This window comes from Cricetulus griseus, assembly GCF_003668045.3.
Source record: "Cricetulus griseus strain 17A/GY chromosome 1 unlocalized genomic scaffold, alternate assembly CriGri-PICRH-1.0 chr1_0, whole genome shotgun sequence".
In the NCBI taxonomy this organism is placed as follows: domain Eukaryota; kingdom Metazoa; phylum Chordata; class Mammalia; order Rodentia; family Cricetidae; genus Cricetulus; species Cricetulus griseus.
Genome location: NW_023276806.1, coordinates 66020561 through 66040858, shown reverse-complemented (window position 1 = coordinate 66040858; position 20298 = coordinate 66020561). Strand labels below are relative to the sequence as shown.

Here is a 20298-nt window from a genome sequence, read left to right as displayed (position 1 = left end):
GGACACTAATAGACACTAGTTCATCTAGCTTCCATAATCCATGGTCATTTTGCACAAGCCATCTGGCCTCATGCTACAAGGCCACTTCACATCTCCCCTCTGCGATGGACTGCTCAGCTCAGCTCAGCTCAGCTCAGGCACACTGGCCTGGTCCAGGCTGCCAGGCTTGTCACTCAGGCCCCCAGTTCTCAGTCTCAGGCCAGCCCCCTCTGTAGCCCTTTACTTTCCAACAGCGACACCTGGCGGTTGAAAGGGTCTTAGTCGCGCAGATGATCTTCAGCCCCAGTATACTTTCTTCAAAGAATCACTTCTACTTTACTTTGTATCATCTTCTGGATTTTGTTTATTATCATTTTATGTGTGCAAATGATTTGCCTGTGTGTCTTTTAAACATACGGAATGTATTTTGAGGCCAGATCAGGGCTTCAGATCCCTTGAAGCTGTAGTTTTACAGATCATTGTTAAGATCTTGAACCTGGGTCTTTTGGAAGAGCAGCATGCACTCTTAGCCACTAGGGCACCCCACCCCGACCCACATGCTTTTCTGTTTGTTTGGTTTGGGTCTTTGGTTTTTCGAGACAGGGTTTCTCTGCATAGCCCTGGCTGTCCCGGAACTCACACTGTGGACTAGGCTGGTCTCAAACTCACAGAGATCTACTTGCTTCTGCCTCCCGAGTGCTGAGATTAAAGGCGTGCGCCATCACGCCTGCTTCGTACACTTTGCAGGGGAGAAACACTTACACTGCATACACTGGGGTGATTGTGGGTCCAGCCCTAACACAAGCTAAACCTTTTTTATTTTTAAGATTAATTTTATTTTTAATCGTGTATGTACACAGGAGTACAGATGCTGGAGGGGGTCAGAGTCATTGGATCCTTTGGAACTGAGTTGCAGTCACTTGTGAGTTACCTGATGTGGGTGTTGGAAACCGAATTCAGGTCCTCTGAAAAAGCTGTATGGTTTCCTAACTTCTGATCCATCTCTCCGGCCCCCAACCTAAGTATTTTTATTGAGTGTATGTTTGTGTTTCTCTCTCTCTGGGGGGGGGGGCGGGGGGTGTGCACATACCATAGCCAGAAGACACTCCGTGGAATCAGGTCTCTTGTTCCACCTTTACACGGGTTCCTGTGATGGAACTCAGGCTGTCAGGCTTGTCCCCTGAGCTGTCTTGATGGCCCATGCTTAATCGTTTTTAACCTGTACTGCTTTCTGTTTTTAAAAGATGTATTTATTTTATTTTATGTGTATGAGTGATTTGCCTGCATGCACGTGGTGCATGACTGGGGCCCTCGGAGGTCTGAAGAAGGCATCAGATGCCCTGGAAGTGGAGTTATGGAGGGTTGTAAGCCACTTCCTGGATTCTGGAAACCAAACTCAGGTCCTCTGTAAGAATAGCAAGTGCTCCGACTGCTGAGGATCTCTCCAGCCCTGCACTGTTTTGTCTTATTCACCTGTGAACTGCTGTGCAGGCTGTAAAGCCATCCAAAACTCACGGCATTTGGCTCCTTGTTACCTGCCAGCCCTCCCCAGTACCTCCAGCTTGCCACATTTCCTTCTGGGCAATCCAGACAGAACCCTTGTCCCAATGGCCTTTCTCTAATCCCTCTGATTGGTATAGCATTAATTTTTCTTTTTGCAAGGCATGGCGAAATACAGCTTTAATTCTAGCACTCAGGAAGCAGAGGCAAGTGGAACTCAGGGAGATCCAGACCAGCCAGGGCTACTGCCGAACAGTAAGACCCTGTCTCAAACAAACAAACAAACAAACAAACAATTGGGGCTGGTGAAAGAAATTACTGGGGTTGGTGACATGGCTCAGGTCACAGCAAAGCTTCCAAAGCCTGCCTGTCCTCTGTTGTCTTCCAGTCTCTGATCTTTTTTTGGGAATTCAATAATAACTGCTTTCTCAATGGCTCATGGCAGCCAATCCATGAGGGACTGATTTTTACCTCAAGCTGCTGCAATTTAAGCTCCTTTGTCTTAAGAATGGGTGGGAACCTATTCTCTACTTCTACAGCAACTCAGGCTGGTCCCATCCACATCCGTGTCCTACAGCCTCATGGCCAAGGTCAAGGGAGCTCTCCTATTGCTTGTTAAAGTTGTTCTAGTTCAAGCAATTCAGATGCTGGGACCTGCCTGATTATCACAGTTTCCTGTCCTGGGCCACTATCAATGCCCCATCTGCATACTGAATCATGAATTGTCTCTTACTCTGTATTAAAGGTAAGATCAGAGAAGTTGTAACGAATCGTTTTTACCATGTTTTCTTCTTCCTTGTCATCTTAGTTATGCTACTGTTGCTGTGATAAAACATTATGACCAAAAGCATCTGGGGAAGGAAAGGTTTTATTTGGTGTAGCCTTCCATGTCTCAATCCATCAGTGGGGAAGTAGGGGCTGGAACTCAAGTGGAAATCTGGAGAGGAACTAAAGCACAGAACACAGAGGAGCACTAGTTGCTGGCTTGCTCCGTATGGCTTGCTTAGTCAGCTTTTTTAGACAACCCAGGACCACTTTCCCCAGGGATGGCACCACCCCCAGCGGGCTGGAATAAAGGTCCCTGAATGGTGAGGTGTTGAGTGGGAGGACTGGGGATAAGAAATAAAGGGGGAAAAGCATAGCTGGGACCAGCAGGTCTTCCATAGCTGATGACTTATGCCAAGCAAGTTTATTAAGAAGTATAGCATCTCGCTGGGCAGTGGTGGCACACCAGGTCCCAGCACTCGGGAGGCAGAGGCAGGCTGATCTCTGTGAGTTCCAGACCAGCCTGGTCTGCAAGACCTAGTTCCAGGACAGCCTCCAAAGCCACAGAGGAACCCTGTCTCTAGAAAGAAGAAAAAAAAAAAAAGTACAGTACAGCGTCTCTAAACAGAGAACTCTCAACAGAGGAATCTCAAATGTCTGAAAGACACTTAAGGAAATGCTCAACATCTTTAGTCATCAGAGAAATGCAAAACAAAACAACTTTGAGATGCCATCTTATACTGATCAGAATGGCTAAGATCAAAACACTGATGACAGCCTATGTGGAGAAAGGGGAACACTCCTCCATTGATGGTGGGAGTGCAAACTTGTACAGCCGCTATGGAAATCAGGATGGTGGTTTCTCAGAAAATTAGGAATCAATCTACCTCAAGACCCTGAAATACCACTTTTGGGCATATACCCAAAGGATGCACTCTCACACTACAAGGGCATTTGCTCAACTATGTTCATAACCATGTGGCAAGAAACCAATCAGAAGTTAGCTGGCAGGCTCTGGATTGCTTTATTGATAATAGTGGCATGCAGGGCCTCTAGGTACAGCAACCTTTCTGCAGCTGCAGCTGACCAATCAACCCAGGACAGGTGGCCCATGCCTGGAGGTGCACCAATCCTGAGACTGTTGCTATGCAACTAGTGGACCCTCAGACACTCCCCTTGCTCTACCCCAATATATGTCCTGCTCCACTGCTGCTTGGGGTCCCTTCTACTCCACCTGCTGTGTCGGATAGATGAAATGAAGGGACCAGCTTCCCTTTTTGCAGCCATAACGGCCAAAAATGTGCTTCTATGACCTTGTCCTAGACACTAGAAAGTCAGATGCCTGCCTCGTGACAAGGAACCAATCAGAAGTTAGCTGGTGGCGCTATGCTTTACGACTCTGGGTGTGCTTTACGGACAAGCGCACAGCAATGACTGCACAAAGTATAGCAACCACCCTGGGAGGGCCTATGGGCCATAACAACCAGTTGACCAATCAACACAGGGCAAGCCTGGAGGCACACCAATCCTGAGCCTGTGCGTACCCCTAGACACTCCCCTTAGGCTGTCCTATAAGATCTCTTGGGAGGCCCTAGGAGCCTTCTTTTGCTAGCCATCCGCCATGGCGGGTGGCTGAAAGACCCGAGCTAACATGGGGTTAGCTCGTTGGATTACAATAAAGCCTCGTGCAGTTTGCATCAAGCTCTCGAATCCGCCTGGTGATTGGGGTGACCGCAGTCGTGGCCTGGGATCCGGGATACCTGAGTTTTCAGGGGGTCTAACAGAAAGACCCAAGTTAACTCATAATTAAAAAGACTCTTTACTTTTGTGTGGGATCTGGTCTCTTGGTGGTTGTGGGGGATCAGAGTCTGGGTACAACAGCTTGAGAAAGGGAGACCTTAAAGCTCACCCCCACAGTGACATTCCAACAAGGAGTGTTGGCCTTACTCCAACAGGGCCACACCTTCTTCTACAAGACCACACCATCTAATAGTGCCAATTCCTATAGGGAATCAATTACATTCAAACTACCACACATTCTGTCTTAGGGTTTCTATTACTGTAAAGAGACATCATGATCATAGCAACTCTTATAAAGGAGAATATTTAATTGGGGCTGGCTTACAGTTCAGAAGGTTAGCCCATTATTGTCATAGCAGGAAGCATTGTGGCATGCAGGCAGGCATGGTGCTGGAAAGGTAGCTAAGAGTTCTACAACTGGATGAGCAGGCAATAGGAAAAGAGAGTGTGACCCGGGACCTGGCTTTAGCGTTTGAAACCTCAAAGCCCACCCCCAGGGAAACCCTTCCTCCAACAAGGCCACACTTCCTAATAGCACCACTCCCTATGGGGCCATTTTAATTCAAATCACCACAATTTCTATTGCTATGATAAGGATCTATGAGCAAAAGAACTTGGGAAGGAAAGGGTTTATTTGGCTTACAGGTACAGTCCATTATCAGGGAAAGCCATGGCAGGAACTGAAGCAGAGACCACGGAGAATGCATGTGTTGTGTGACTTTTCCTAACAAGTGTTGGTTCATCACAGATTTTGGGGGGTCTTTTTGGTTTGTTTGTTTGTTTGTTTGTTTTTTATTTTGTTTTTTTGTTTTTCAAGACAGGGTTTCTCTGTGGCTTTGGAGGCTGTCCTGGAACTAGCTCTTGTAGACCAGACTGGTCTGGAACTCACAGAGATCCACCTGCCTCTATCTCCCGAGTGCTGCTGGGATTAAAGGCGTGCACCGCTGCGCTGCCACTGCCACCACCGCCACCACCGCCACCACCGCCACCACCACCACCCGGCTTTTACCACAGACTTAGCAACAAGGACAGACCAAAGAAATTGCCAGGCACAGTGGCATATCCCTATAGTTCTAATCATTGTGAGTTCAAGGCCGCGCTGGTCTATATAACAAAGTCAGGCTCAACAAGGGCTACAAAATGAGACCCTGTCTCAAAAAAAGAAAAAAACAGAAGATGTTAAGCCTAGCCTGGTGAGCCAGTTTACTGAAGTTACTTACAGGACTCCTGATGAGAGTTACTCACGGGAGCACTGTGACTCAGTTGCAACTGCATAAGCTAAAGAGCACCCCAGCTGGGGAGAGGACTCAGGACAGTCACATGCCCAGAACTCCATGCACAACTTGCAGGCAGCCTGGTGGGTCTTTAAGTCTCCTCTGCCCAGCTGCTGTTACTACTACATATATGGCTTTGTGACTCTTCTAAGTTTCAGGAGCTTCCTGTGACCTACAAGCTTTGTTTACTGCCTGGGCTTATTTCATTTACTTCATCAGTAGTAGAAGCCTTCCTCCAGGAGGGAATGCTTCAGTCTGGAAAAAAAAAATAGCTGAACAACAGTTAATTAGCTTGATAATTGTTTTACAATGATTACATATCTTAAAACCCCACATTATATGTCATAAATGTATATAATTAATGTCTTTCAGTTATACCTCAATAAAGCTGGGGGCACATCTATAACAAGCATCATTTATGAAATGTTTGCATGTGTATGATTAGAGATAGATACACTCCAGAGGGGAAAACTCTCTCTTAATATGATAAACAAATAAGCTTCATTATGGTGGCTGGTGATGATAATCCCAGAACTCAGGAAACTGAGGCAGGTGGATCACCATGAGTTCCAGGCCAACCTTCGATACAGAGTGGGGCTCTGTCTCTCAGAACTAACTGTATTACTTATCTTGTGGTTTTGGCAAAACACCTGATAAAAATAAAGTGAGGCAAGCCTGGCATGGCAGCACACACCTCTAATCCAAGTGTCTGTGAGTTCCAGGCCAGCCTGGTCTACAGAGTGGATTCCAGGCCAGCCAAAGCTAAACAGAGAACTGTCTCAAAAACAAAACAAAACAAACAGCAACAAAGAAACAAAAACCCAACAACTTAAAGAAGGAAGAGTTTATTTTAGTTTAGAGTTTGGCAGGAAATGTACAGTGACAATGATAAGAAAATTCCTGTCTGATGCCAGACTTTCTTACTGGGTAGAACTAAATCTCCCCAGGGCAGAGAGATCTTAACCACTGACAGCTGTCAATACAACAGCAGACTCAAAGGAAACAGAAAACCCAACTGTACAAAACCACTGGCTGAACAGAACTGGCAGCCAGAGCTAGTGCTGGGGATGGAACCTGTGGTGGTAATTTTTTTTTTTTTTTTTTTTTTTTGAGATTTGGTTTCTCTTTGTAGCCCTGGTTGTCCTGGAACTTGCTCTGTAGACCAGGCTGGCCTCAAACTCAAAGAGATCTGCCTGCCTCTGCCTCCCGAGTGCTAGAACTAAAAGTGTGTGCCATCACACCCAGTGTGATAATCTCCATTTTTAACCTGCCTGTGTCTGGAGTGCCCTGAGATACGTCTGGTATGCCCGGGTGGGGTGGTTCTAGAGATGCTTAGTAAGGCGGGAAGACCAACCCTGAATATAGGCAGCCCCTCCTAAATGGAATAGTAAGGAAAGGGACAAGGGGGTGAGTGTGTAGCTCCATAGAGGGCTTGCCTCGCATTCATAAAGCGCTGGGTTCAACCCCAGCATCCTGTAAACTTGGTGTGGTATTATGGAATCCCAGCACTCAGGAAATAGAGGCAGGAGGTCATCCTCAACCACAAAGCGTGTTCTCAAGCCTAGTCTGAGATACAGGAGACTCATAAAATAAGGGGAGGGGGCAGATGAGGGCACACTGTGGTTTCTTTCTACCCTCTGACTAATGTGATCCACTGTCTCCAACTTTCTACTGTCATATCTTACTGCAGTGAGGGACTGCACTCTCAGAATGAAGCATGGATATAGATAGATGGCTCAGAAGATAGGAGCACTTGCCACCAAGCCTCATGGCCTGCATTTGATTCCCAGGCGGATATAGTAGAAAGAGGGAATTGACTCCCACGGGGATGTTCTCTGACCTCCACATTTGTGCTGAGGTGCTTCCTGTCTTCCTGAAATAAATACACGTTAAAACAAAAACAAACAAGCACACCTGTGAGGGGATGAAGAGAAGGCTCAGAGCTTAAGATGACTGGCTGTTCTTCTAGAGGACCCAGGTTTGATTCCCAGGACCCACATGGCAGGTCACAACTGTCTGTAACTCCAGTTCCAGGGAATCCAACTCCCTCTTCTGACTTCTAAGGGCACCAGGCACACAAGTTGTGACAAACCTATATGTGGGCAAAACATTTACACATAAAATATATTCTAAAGCCGTGGCACACGCCTTTAATCCCAGCACTCGTGAGGCAGAGGCAGGCGGATCTCTGTGAGTTCGAGGCCAGCCTAGTCTACAGAGATCATTTCCATGGATGAGTGACAAGAATTTCTTTACATTTACTTATTTTTATTTATGGGTGTGAGTATCTGCATGAGTGTGTGAGCACCACATGGGTGAAAATGTGCTTAGAGGCCAGAGTGCCTTATATTTGTAAAGAAAGAAAACAAAAAAATTGTGTATCAGATTTGCAGGAGTGTATCGAATTATTTCTCTTTTTCTTTCTTTTTTTGTTGTTTGTTTTGAGACAGGGTTTCTCTGTGTAACAGCTCTGGCTGTCCTGGAACTCGCTTTGTAAACCAGACTGACCTGGAACTCACAAAGATCTGCCTGTCTCTGCCTTCCCAGTGCTGTGATTAAAGGCATGTGCCCTTTTTAAAAAATTATTTATTTTTATTTCACATGTGTTTTGCCTGCATGTATGTCTGTATGAGGGTGTCAGATCCCTTACTGCTGGAGTTACAGACAGCTGTAAGCTGCCATGCTGATGCAGAGAAGTGAACCCTAGGACCTCTGGAAGAGCAGACAGAGCTCTTAACGGCTGAGCCATCTCTCCAGCAACACATTTTTACTTTTTTTTTCTTTTTTAATGGGGGGGGGGTTGGTCGAGACAGGGTTTCTCTGTAGCTTTGGAGCCTGTCCTGGAACTTGCTCTGTAGACCAGGCTGTTCTCCAACTCAGAGATCTGCCTGCCTCCTGCCTCCCGAGTGCTGGGATTAAAGGCGTGTGCCACCAATACCCGGCCACATTATTTATCTTAAAGATATTAATGTGTGTGTGTGTGGGCGCGCGCGCGTGCTCATATGGAGGGCAGAGAACAACTTTTGGGAGTTCCATCTCTCTTTCATCATGTAGGCTCCAGATACCAAACTAATATAGTTAGGTTGGTGCCCTTACTGTCTCGCCAGTCCTGTATTACATTTTTAACAAAAATATGAACAAAATATTCCTTTGAGGCCTGAATGATGAGTTGTGTGTAGCTCATGAAAAACCAAGAGCATGAGGATACTAACTGCGGATTCTACACTCAGGCCAGTTTGCCACCATATTTTAGCACTTGTCTTAATGGCTCTCAGCCCAGTCAAGAGCTGGCTTTGGGACCTGTGGATGCAGGAGTTCTCGACTGCACAGTGAAGGTAAAGCTTTCTCCATTAGGCTGTCAGGGACATTTCTCCTGTCTGCTTTGAGCCTTGCCCCACCCCTTTTTTCCAGCGCACTAGACCTCCCAGCCATAGTGTGACTCCTGGCGCCCCCAGGTGCTCTGGGTGGAAAGTGCATATATGTACGTCCTATAACAGTGGGCTGGGAACTGTTCGCCTGCCAGGAGCCCCATATGTGCTGGAGCCTTGTACAGGGCTGGGAGAGCATGCCCACCCTGGCTGGATTCTCACCATCCCCTTCATCTTCCCACCCCTTCCCCCGAGGCTATGGGGCCTCAGTCTAGGAGATGCCAGATTTGTGAGCGTGATTCTAAAGCCCTTTCTCCTTTCATTAATTTCTTCTGCCGCCCCTAATTTTGTTTTCAATTCCAAACATGCTGCTGCTTGCTTTTTTCTCTTTCTTTCTTTTCTTTCTTTCTTCCTTCCTTCCTTCCTTCCTTGTTTTTTTTTTTTTCCCCTTGTGACAGGGTTTCTCTGTGTAGCTTTGGAGCCTATACTGGCACTCGCTCTGTAGACCAGGCTGGCCTCGAACTCACAGAGATCCGCCTGCCTCTGCCTCCCAAGTGCTGGGATTAAAGGTGTGCACCACCAACGCCCAGCCCCATGTCCAGCTTTTATGAGCGTCATCCATGTTGGGGTGGGCTTTGGTTAGGCAGCCATCTTTGATTCATTAACCCCCCACCCATACTGTCAGTTACCCTAATAAAACTCACTGGTTTACCAAGTTGGACTTTTGTGATTCATTACTTTGATCTATTGTCATTTCTTTACCTGGGGTCAGTAGTCATTTGTTCAGTCTTCCCTAGAACTGTACCACAGAACAGGCATGCACATGTAGGTCAAAGCCAGTGTGAGGGAAGTGGTTCTCTCCTTCCAACAGGTGGGTCTTAGAGATGGAACTTAGGTTAGCAAGTGCCTTTACCTATGAAGCCATCGCATTGACCCTCAACACCTCCACTTTTTTAAAGACAGTCTCTTGAGCTGAGCAGTGGTGGTGCACGCCTTTAATCCCAGCACTTGGGAGGCAGCAGCAGGCGGATCTCTGTGAGTTCAAGACCAGCCTGATCTACAAGAGCTAGTTCCAGGACAGCCTCCAAAGCTATACAGAAAAAAAAAGTCTCCAAAAACCAAAGAGACAGAGTCTCTTCTATATAGCCCTGGTTGTTGGAACTTGCTATATATAACAGGCTGGCCTCAAACTTAGAATCTTCCACCTGCCTCCACCTCTGGAATACTGAGATTAGAGGCACACAACACTGTATCTAGCTCACTCATTTCTTTAAAAGGGTTTGTTTAATTAGGGTATATGGGGGGTGCATTTTCAAAGCAGCCGCTCTTGGAGACCTGAAGATGGGTTAGATGCCCTAAGGTTGGAGTTATAGGCAGTTGTGAGCCAACAGATAAGAGTGCTGGGAACCAAACTCGGGTCCTCTGCAAAAGCCGTACAAGTTCTTACCTTCTGAGTCATCTTTTCAGCCCTCAATCACTTTTGACTGAATGCCCAGAATGATGTTGTTTCGAGACAGGGTTTCTCTGTGGCTCTAGAGGCTGTCCTGGAACTAGCTCTTGTAGACCAGGCTGGTCTCAAACTCACAGAGATCCACCTGCCTCTGCCTCCTGACATTTTGTTTTGGAAACAGGTCTCATGTATCCCAGGCTAGTAGTCTCAAACTCCCCAGACTTTTCCTTCCTTCCTTTTTTTAAAAATATTTATTTATTTATTTAGTGACAGAGTCTCTAGATGACCTGGAACTCACTATGTAGACCAGGCTGGCCTTGAGCTTGCAGCAGTCCTCCTGCCCCTGCTTCCTAGGTGTTGAAATTACAGGTGTGAGCCACACCTGGCTTTTCTAACCCTGAGAATATCTCAACCTACCAAGGCAATCGAAGCATCCAGAGTGCTGGGACTACAGGTTTGGCCTTTTGCAAGAGAAGTTCTGCTGCTCCTACCCAGCTACTCTGCCCTCTATCTGTGTTCCTGTGTCTTCTGGTTCACACATGAGGGCCCCATTTAGAAGGTGCTGGACCAGTGCTGGGCAGATGAAGGTTAGGAAGGAAAAGCCTCTCCTTCGGCCCACATGTGCCCGTCTTCACAGATGCCCCTTCACATCTTCCCGTGGCCCTAGACAAGGGTGAGGCTGGGTAGCACTGAATATGCAGGGACCTGTGTGTGCATGTGTGTGCATGTGTGTGCCCCTCAAAACACACGTGACACCCAACAAAGAGAGACAGCACAGCATCCAGGATGGAAACAGCTAGTGTATTGATTTGGAGGGAGAGCAGAGGTGCAGATGGGAAATGGGGTGAAGGGCTCCTTAGTGTTTACCGTAACCACCAATCATCACACCCTCTACTCTACTCTACTCACAGGCCTCCCTTGTGGCAGGGCCGCAGCCGGCTCTCGCCCTTTGCAGCAGCCTACTTTCTCACTCTTCCCACTTGATTTTGCCTTCCAGTGACTGGACAGGGCCCACCAGGCTCTAAAGCTGGGAAAAGGCAGGCTCAGACTGGCCTTCCCTCCTCCTCCCACCTCACTCCCATCTTTGTCTAAATAAAATATAGAAAAAGCAAGCATGGCAGGGGTGCCTGGGAGAATCCACTGACCCCAGGCTAGGGAGGGGCAGGAAGAGTATAAGGCAGGCAGAGGAGGCTCAGCCAAGTGCAGTGGAACCAGGAGGGGCTTGACCTCTCTCAGCCATCCCCTCTGCACCCCCTTTCTCTGCAGCCGGCGTGGCAGTGGGCCAGCTGTCTGGAGGAGGCTGATGAAGAGAACTCCACGCCTGCCTCTCAGGCACCATGTCACAGGGTGCTGGGATAAGCGCAAGGCCAAGGCAGCAGGACAAAAACTAGCCGTTATAAAAGCAGTCCTTTCCCTGGGCTCCTTGGAGAAAGAAGCCCATTGATTTTAAGGCAGATACAGGGAAAGTATGGGAAGGACTTAGGATTGAGATAGAGACTTTTTTTTTTGCTTGTGTTTTTCCTTCAGTATAAAACCACTGTAGAAAATAACTTCTCTTAGAAAAAAAAATAGAAGAAGAAGAAAAAAAACCCAAAGGCAGGAAATAAATTTTTTCTTTGGCTTCAGGCCTGCTCCCATTAGGTGCAGAGCAGGAGGTGGGCATGAGGTGAGGTGGGAGCAGGTGGCCTCTGGCCCCACCCCTGCCTGGCAGGTCCCAGATTACATGATGCTGCAGTTCTGGGAGCTCTAAGAGAGAAGAGAATGCAGAGATGTGAGCGAGCACAGTGGCTGGCCCATCCTTTCCCTCCCTGACCCCAAAGGGGTGTGTGTCCCCCCAACCCTCACCCTCTGGCTCTGGCCCTGCCCTCAAGTCTGGGGTTCAGACAGGAGGGGCAGGGTGTAAGAGGGGCTACAAGGAGGAGGGTCCCACTCCCGTGGCCTGCCCTGCCCTGCTGCTTAGTGAGCAGTGTCCTGCTGTAGGGGTAGATGCAGATCGATGATGACTTACCTGGGTCCGGGGACTGGAGTTGCCCAGGAGGTAGGAGCGGGTGACTAGGCTGTCCCCGAAGCTGCCACCCCCACTGCCCCCCACACTGCGGTAGCTTCGAGTGACTGTGACACTGGAGGCAGAAGAGCCAGAGGAGATGGATCCGCCCACCTGGGCTCCTGAGCCACTGGCAGCCTTGTCGGCAGGCTGCCCACAAGTCCCACACAGCACGGTGCGTGAGCGCAGGTTGTACTCAGCGGGGTCCCCCGAGCTGCTGCAGTGGGAGCCCTGGGAAGGGAGACAAGGCTCAGGAGGGACAGTGCGTCTGGGACTGACTGCTTAGGACCAGGCTCTGGGCTCCTATAGTTTCCTGGCCATTGGGCAGGAAGATGACCTCTGTACCCAGACAGCTGGAGTGAATAGGGACTTGGGAGGCCTGTGGCTAGGAGGAAGGACATGACAGGGGAAAATGGCCAGGAAGGCTTCGAGATGGAGAGGTGTGGCTTTCACACTGTCCTGAATCCTAGGATCTCACAGGGAAATTGGGAGGGAGATCAGAGATGGAGATATTTAATTTGTGAGGGAGGGGACAGGAATGAGAGAAATCACTGTTGCCGGGAAATAAGGGGAACGTGAGAAGAAGCATGCAGCAGATGAAGAAGAGACAGCAGAGGAATGCATGCAGGGAGGGGAGAGGCAGGGCTGGGGCCATCTCTGTCCTCCCATCCCCTTCCCAGGAGACAAATCCAGATCCTTGTCCACTGCCACCGTGGAACAGTCCTTGGCACCAGAAAGTTCCCACTCCCTTCCTTACCAGACACCTGGGTTCCCTGTTCAAGGTAGAGGGAGGAGAGAGAAGAAAGGCCAGGGCAGCAAGTGGCATTCCAAAACATTCTTTAATGAAAAGACCTTTGGCATAGAGGTGGGGGAGCTGCCCTAGGCTGGTAGGGCTACCCATGTGGGCTGGGTCTCAGCGGCGGCCGCCACTCACGTGGTGGTGATGGAGCAGTTCATCTCCATCCTCATCCTCATCGTCCTCAACCATGGTCACTGAGCGCACCAGCTTGCGCATGGCCACTTCCTATGGGAACATAGGCCCAGGCCCAAGAGTCAGGGGGTGGGGGCCATGCAGCCTGTCTACCCATAGTACCTTCCCAGAACCCTCTATAACCACCTAGAACCTTCCCAGGCTCTGCCCTAACCGGCTGTTTGCTCTGACCTCTAACACTGGAGTCAAGGAGTGTGCTTGTGCACACATATAGAAAGGACACCCCTGGGAGATCAGCTCTCTTTAGGCCGAGTCTGCAGCTAACAACATTCACTGGCTGATTTCCACCCATTACCCTGCTGGGGAGACTTCTAGCTTGCTTACTGGGTGGGCACTTGGAACGTGATTCAAGGTTGCATTGGGTTGAGGGCAGCTGACTCTCATTATGGCCACCAGGGGGAGCCTGGTCCAGGCTGCAACATACTCACTTCTCCAGTGGAGTTGATGAGAGCTGTACGAAGGCTGTTCCCACAGCCCCAGGTGTTCTGTGCCTTCCACACCAAGTCAGTAGGGGGGCTATGGGTGGCCCCAGCTCCTGCAGCCCAGATCTGGGAAAAGACAGTTTAAGAAGTGTGTTTATTCTTAACGCTCCTGTCCAGAGGCCAACTTCTCCACTCCAGAATCCCAAACACCCTTCCACTCACCGTCACCACCTGCCCAGCCTTTAGAGTGAACTTTGGTGGGAAGCGATATGTCATCAAGGGGTCATCACCATTCTGACGCTTGATCTGCCAGTTTCCCATGGACTGGTCCTGCCAGTGAGGGAGGGAGGAGAACGGGAGACTCAACCCGGTACTTTTTTTTTTTTCTATTTTTTCATTTAAATTAGAAACAAGCTTGTTTTACATGTCAATCCCAGTTCCTTCTAACTCCCCTGCCCCCCACTAACTCCCTAACCCATCCCCTTTCTGCTCCCCGGGGAGGATGAGGCCTTCCATGGGGGGGGGGGGAGAATCTTCAAAGTCTGTCTTCAACCTGGTACTTATCTCACAAAAGAGCCGGGGTAGGCCAGATGCCATAGTGTACACCTGTAGTCCCAGCTACTACAGATTTTGGTACTGAGGCATGGGGACAGGGGGAATAGCTTGATCCAAAAAATAAAAAATAAAAAATAACAACAACAACAAAAACCAGGTCTGCCACCACCATCTCTGGTATTCAAACCTACTAGCCTCTCTACCCTATCCCTCAAGGGTCCTACTGTGGCTGTGTGAACATGTATACTGTGCCACACACACTGGTATCTTCCATCTTCCCAACAATTTTAGAGATGTAGGGACTGTCACACTCCAAATTCCCAGAGAGATGGATGCTCCATGAGAACCAATGTCGCCCAGCTATTGAATGCAAGACTCTGATCCTGAGGCCCACCTCGTTGGACTTGTTGCGCAGCCGCACAAACTTTCCCTCCTCATCTACTTCCTCCACAGCCACCCGCCCGCTAGTGCGAGCGTGCTGTGAGAAGCTGCTCCGGCTCTCAGTGGACTCCAGCTTGCGCTTTTTGGTGACGCTGCCCCCACCCTGCGATTGGGATGAGTGAGAAGAGGTGCGGCCACGGCTGCGCTGCGAGGTAGGGCTGGGGGACAGGCGTAGCCTGGGAAGGTGGAGACAAGGTGGGGGGTTAGTCATGGTAGTTGCAGTCCAGAGGCTCCTGCCAACGTCTTTCGACCCCTCCTGGCTCACCTCTCCTCCTCGCCCTCCAGCAGCTTTCTATAGGCATGGATCTCCATGTCCAGGGCCAGCTTGATGTCCAGCAACTCCTGATACTCATCGAGCTGCTGCTGCATCCTCGCCCGCATCTCGGCCATCTCTCGCTCTTTTTCAGCCAGCAGCCGCCGGCTAGTATCCCGCTCTCGAGCCAGGGAGTCCTCCAGGTCACGCAGCTTTGCCTCCTTGGCTGCCAACTGGGATGGGTGGGAAAGGCAAGGTGTGATGAGCGCCCAAGGGCCAAAAGTAATGAAGAAGGGGGGGCAGGATCTGTGGGCTCTCCTTAGAAACACCATGGCAAGCCAGGTGGTGGTGCCGCATGCCTTTAATCCCAGCACACGGGAGGCAGAGGCAGGAGGATCTCTGTGAGTTTGAGGCCAGCCTGGTCTACACAGTGAGTTCCAGGACAGCCAAGGTTACACAAAGATCCTGTCTCGAAAGAAAAAAAAAAGGGGGGGGGCACCATGGCCTTATCTAGTAACCAGGAAGCTCTATCTAACATCTAACTGAAACCTCTCCTTCTGAGGCTAAACCCCCTCCCCCCCATCTCCTTTTGCCACAAATAGCACAGCCATCTAAAATAATATTACTTGCAATATCTCACACAGCAGTGTTATGACAGATCTGTGAATTGGGGAGGACAAGAGTGTTCACCATTTTCCATTCTTCTCTTTCTTCTTATATTTTAAGCATTATTTTTTATTTGATTTTGGTTTGGGTTTTTGTTGTTGTTTTTTATTTTTGTTTTTTTACTAGGTTAGTCTTGAACTCATAGAGATCCACCTCTCTATGCCTCCAAGTGCTGGAATTAAAATTGTGCACCACCACTGCCTGGCTTTTCTGTTTTTGAGACAGGGTCTCATGTAGTCTGGGCTGGTCTCAAACTTGCTATAAAGCTGAGGATGACCTTGAATCCCTGATATTACAGCCTGGGTTGAAAGGCAGGTACCACCATGCCAGGTTCTATGTGGTGCTGGGGATAGAACCAGGGCTGCATGCATGATAAGCAAGCATTCTACCAACTAAGCCACTAGCCCAGCCCAAGGTAATCTCCATTTTCAAATACGGAGAAAAAAGAAGCACCTGTTTACCACGCCCGAGGCCTCCTCGGGTTTAATCCCCAGCACACACAGTAAACAGGAAAAACCTTTCATACAAAAGGTAAAAAAGAGGCTCTGAGGACCAAGGCAAGCTGAAGGGGGATGCTGGAACACAGTAGACATGAGACTCCAAACCATAGTGTGTAGTCCTGCGGTCCCTTTTCCCCTCTACTCCCCCTCTTCACAGTGGGCTTCTGCAGGATCTGCTTAGCCCAGCGCCCTGGTGGAAAGGGTAAACGGGGCGTCACCTGCTTCTGGAGCTGGCTGAGCTGGGCTGAGAGGCTGTCGATGCGGATTCGGGACTGCTGGAGCTCCTCATGGGCGGCCCCCACCAGGTTGCTGTTTCTCTCAGCAGACTGCCTGGCATTATCCAGCTGTATGGAGCACACAGTATTAGAACAGGAACCTGGAGGGATAGAGCTAGTGACCTGAGGATGGTGTCACTGGCTCAATCTCCCTGCTCCCATCTACCCACCCCCAAGGCACACCCAGCATGGATAGGACAGGCATTGAGGCAGCACCAGGGAGAGGACAGGGTGAGGCCAGCACCTTGGCAGAGTATGTCTTCTCTAGCTCCTTCTTGTACTGCTCCACCTGGTCCTCATGCTGGGCCCTCAGATCCTGCAAGGCATCGGCCAGCCGGCTCTCAAACTCACGCTGCTTCCCGTTATCAATCTCCACGAGCCGGGTCTCATGCCGGCGCTTGGTCTCACGCAGCTCCTAAAAGGGTTCAAGACACAGGAATGTACATCAGAATGGCTCCTTAGAAGCTGAGACCCAGAAGTCCGTGCTCCCTGCCTTGCCTTAACCCTACAGGCCACAGGCAGCCCTCCATCAGCCTGGGATCTAGGTACACGCAGACTTCAGGCAGGGGAGTTTGGCCTGAGCCCTGAGCCCAATGTCCAGCTGTTGCTAATCAGCTCTCGGCCTGTACAGCATGGTGCTCACCTCACTATAGATGTTCTTCTGGAAGTCCAGTTCCTCCTTCAGAGTCTGCAGCCTGTTCTCAGCATCCACTCGCCGAAGCATCTCATCCTGAAGTTGCTTCTTAGCCTCACCTAGGGCTGCCTCGAGCTGAGAGGAAGAAAGCACAGGTCATGTAGAGGACATGTCAAAGAAGCTGAGTGATAGCTGTTCCCAGGGAGAATGGGTCTAGAGGCAGTGAAGGCCTTCAGTGCCCACTAGGGGAAGAATGTCCACATTCTCACACTAACTACTCATGAGAGCCACAACACTAAGAAATCACGGCTGAGGAGCAGTTAGCTTGTCATGGGCTCCAGGCCTGGCCCAGTTTAAGCAGGCAAGACCATGAAACTGTCATTGCTTCTTCAGTCCTGCTCCCTATTGTGTAAGGTCAGGAATCAGAGGGTCAGGAGTGCTTTGAAAGTAACAAATAACTGTGCACACACAGCACAGTATTGACCCACACCTAGGTATAATTAGCCATCAGTACTCTGTTATGGCCTCAGTGGACAGCTTTCCTCTGAAGAGGTTAGGCTGTCTGGAGGAGACAGGAGAGGAGGGATCTGGAGCTATGCATAATACATCGTGCAGTTAAATGGAACTGGTTTGTGGATTGTGTTAAGTTCACTGTGCTCTGTGCCTTGGTGGCCAAAGAAGGATGAGCTATGGTCTAGACCAGCTAAGTGATGCTGGACAGGTGAATGGCCTGGGGACTGAGTGACAGGTCAGACCAGACACCTCCCAAGGGCAGGCTGAGGTAGAAGAGTCAGTATGCGTTCACAGGTTGGGTCACTGGGGTTACGGGAGGGCCCTGGACAGTGACTTACCTTGGCTACCTGCCCCCGAAGATCATGGAGCTCGCCCTCTAGTGTGCGCTTCTCACTGAGAGCAGTGCTCAGTGCAGCTTCCTTGGAGTTGAGGAGAGCCTCCAGATCCTTGAGCCGGGCCTGGGCAGCCAGCAAGTCACCCTCCTTCTTGGTATTTCTAGGGAAGAGAAGAGAAGAGAAGAGAAGAGAAGAGAAGAGAAGAGAAGAGAAGAGAAGAGAAGAGAAGAGAAGAGAGGAGAGGAGAGGAGAGGAGTTGGTTTCAGGAGCACACTTTGCTAGGATAGGACCCCTCTGTGGTCCTCCCAACTGTCAGAAGAGGGCATCCTTACATTAGGTTTGTTTGCATCCACAAGCTTCTGGGATCTTACCTCCCCTAAGATTTCCCAAAAGCCCCTTCTTGCTTCTCTACCCTTCCCATGACTCAGGGCCCAGGAACGTGCCTGGGGCCAAGGGCAAAACTAGATCCCATGATATAAATGCCTGGCCCTCTTCCCCTCCCCTTCCCTCTAAAACAGACAGGGCACCTTTGTCTCCCACCCACTTCCCACACAGGGCCTTAACCTTTTCCTCCCCTAGACTCCACCCAGCTCCCCAGCTTGCTTCCCTCCCTAGGAGCAAACAGACTGGGAGTGTCTTGGCCACACACACACCTCAAAGTCCCAACACCTCTCAATTTGAGTTTCATATTGGTCTAATCCCTTTTGCTCATATGGGGCTTTGGAAAAAGAACTGGCTAGGAGATTAGGGACAAAGATGGGGAGGCACAGTGTGAGACCTGTCTCTTCTTGGGACTTTATTATAAGACCCCTGAACCTGGAGGGCAGACAGGGGGCCAGTCTCCTCCATCAGAGTCTCACTCCAGATATCAATCCTTGGATCTCAGATCCATGGGCTTCCAGTCTGGAGCCACACCCTATCCCTAGCTTTAGCAAGATTCTACCACCCAACTCTGCCTCTGCCTCCCCCACATTCCAGATTCTTTCTGCTAGTGAGCAAGAGAAGCAGAGAGGCCCTGAAATTTTCCTGAAAATCTCTGGAAAGCCTGAGAACTCTCCAGACATAATCCCTTCACAAGTCCCAAAGAAGGCTGGGCGTAGTAGATCCTAGAAGTGGCAGAGAAAACCCAAGGGTCCTAGCTAGCAGCCATCTGCAGCAGCATCAGTTCTCAGCAGGAGCCCACCACAACAAAAGGAACACCGGGCTGAAGAGATGGCTCTGGGTTATACACTTGCCCTGCAAGCATGAGGAACTGTTTGGAACCCCAGTCACTAAAGCCTGGATGGAACCCCAGCATTTCTATGGTGAGATGGGAGGCTGAGAGAACCTCTCTGGAAACTTGCATCTCAAATCACCCTGATTATGCAGTAACAAACAAGAAACCAAATTTCAAACCAAGTGAAAGGCGAAGGATCAACACCCAAGGCTCCTCCAGCCTCCACCTCTACCTCCACTAAGCCAGCACTCATCAGTGTCATGTCGTCATGTATCCCCCAAGATTAAAAAAGAAAGGAGGTGGGCAAAGGAGGGAGGGGGACCCACTCCAGGAAGAGCAGCCCTGCCAACATTTTTTGTCCTGCCACAAAACTCTAAGCAATATAACAGGCCTAGCAATTCACCCTGAAGCAGGAAAGAAAAGGCTAGACCCAGGGAAGCTACAGAGGGAGGACTCAGGACATTTCAAAGAGTCACGCCCTCCACCTGGGCTCTACTGGCCTGGAAGGGGGACAGAGGGTTAGGGAAGAGTATGAAGTCCCAGAGGAGGCTGCTTCCCAGGCAGTGTGTTTGCTTCATCCACGATGCAAAACAAGTTATTTAATGCAAAACAAGTTATTTAATGCAGTAGTGTCTTTCTCCTGCAGAGGCCCTTCCAAAACCAGAGACTATTTCTCCTCCTCCATCTTAGCACGAAAAGCTAAAAATAAAGTCAAAACCCAGCTCAGGTTTTGGCTGCCATCCGGCCCAGCCCTGGCTAGAAGCACAGCCCCAACTTTCCATGACTTCAGAACTTTTCCGAAGCTGAGGCAGCTGCAGGGGAGGAAAGAAAATGAAGAAAAAGCACAGGCGAAACAAGTTGCAGACAGAGAATCGGAGCTCGTTGGGCCAGCTCCAAGGCCGGCAGGGGCTTCCTAGAGGGGCCTCTCCACCCTGAAGGCCACCTGCTGGGCTGCTGCTAGTGATGTGGAGAGACTCAGATATCCCCTCCTTTCAGAGATGAGAAAGCAAGGCGCAGAGGTGGGTGGGTGGCAAACAGCGGCAGGGGCAATGTTCTCATGATTCTTGCTGATCTCAGACTCTTTCCCCCTCTATCTCACTGCCTTCCTAAGCCACGGGTGTAGAGAGAGAAATAAGCGAGGAGAGAGAAGAAAGCAGATCGAGTTCAACAAATCCATCCCCGATGGGACCGGATGCCTTCTGCACATGCCTCAAGGACACTTCCTAGTCCAGCCTCCTTGGACACTAGAGGGGGAGTTCCCAGGGTTCCCCTTGTCCTTGTCTGTACTGGGACGTGGTGCAACAGCCCTGTCCTCCA

General features: G+C 49.8%; 1 protein-coding gene across 2 annotated transcripts in view; it reads right to left on the bottom strand.

Annotated features, from left to right (window-relative positions):
• Positions 1–10918: 10918 nt before the first annotated feature.
• The window catches only part of Lmna (lamin A/C), a 28186-nt gene continuing 18806 nt past the window's right edge, over positions 10919–20298 (bottom strand). Inside the window, exons 3-13 of one of the 2 annotated variants that reach the window (XM_027393129.2) lie at positions 17769–17925; positions 16927–17052; positions 16528–16698; positions 16227–16352; positions 14855–15075; positions 14543–14765; positions 13816–13923; positions 13600–13719; positions 13115–13204; positions 12145–12411; positions 10919–11882 (exon numbers count right to left, since the gene is read on the bottom strand). In XM_027393129.2, coding sequence (XP_027248930.1) covers positions 11856–11882; positions 12145–12411; positions 13115–13204; positions 13600–13719; positions 13816–13923; positions 14543–14765; positions 14855–15075; positions 16227–16352; positions 16528–16698; positions 16927–17052; positions 17769–17925 — 1636 coding nt within the window. In that variant the 3' untranslated portion in view covers positions 10919–11855. The remainder of the gene's footprint in view (positions 11883–12144; positions 12412–13114; positions 13205–13599; positions 13720–13815; positions 13924–14542; positions 14766–14854; positions 15076–16226; positions 16353–16527; positions 16699–16926; positions 17053–17768; positions 17926–20298) is intronic. The other variant, XM_027393130.2, reaches the window with a different exon arrangement.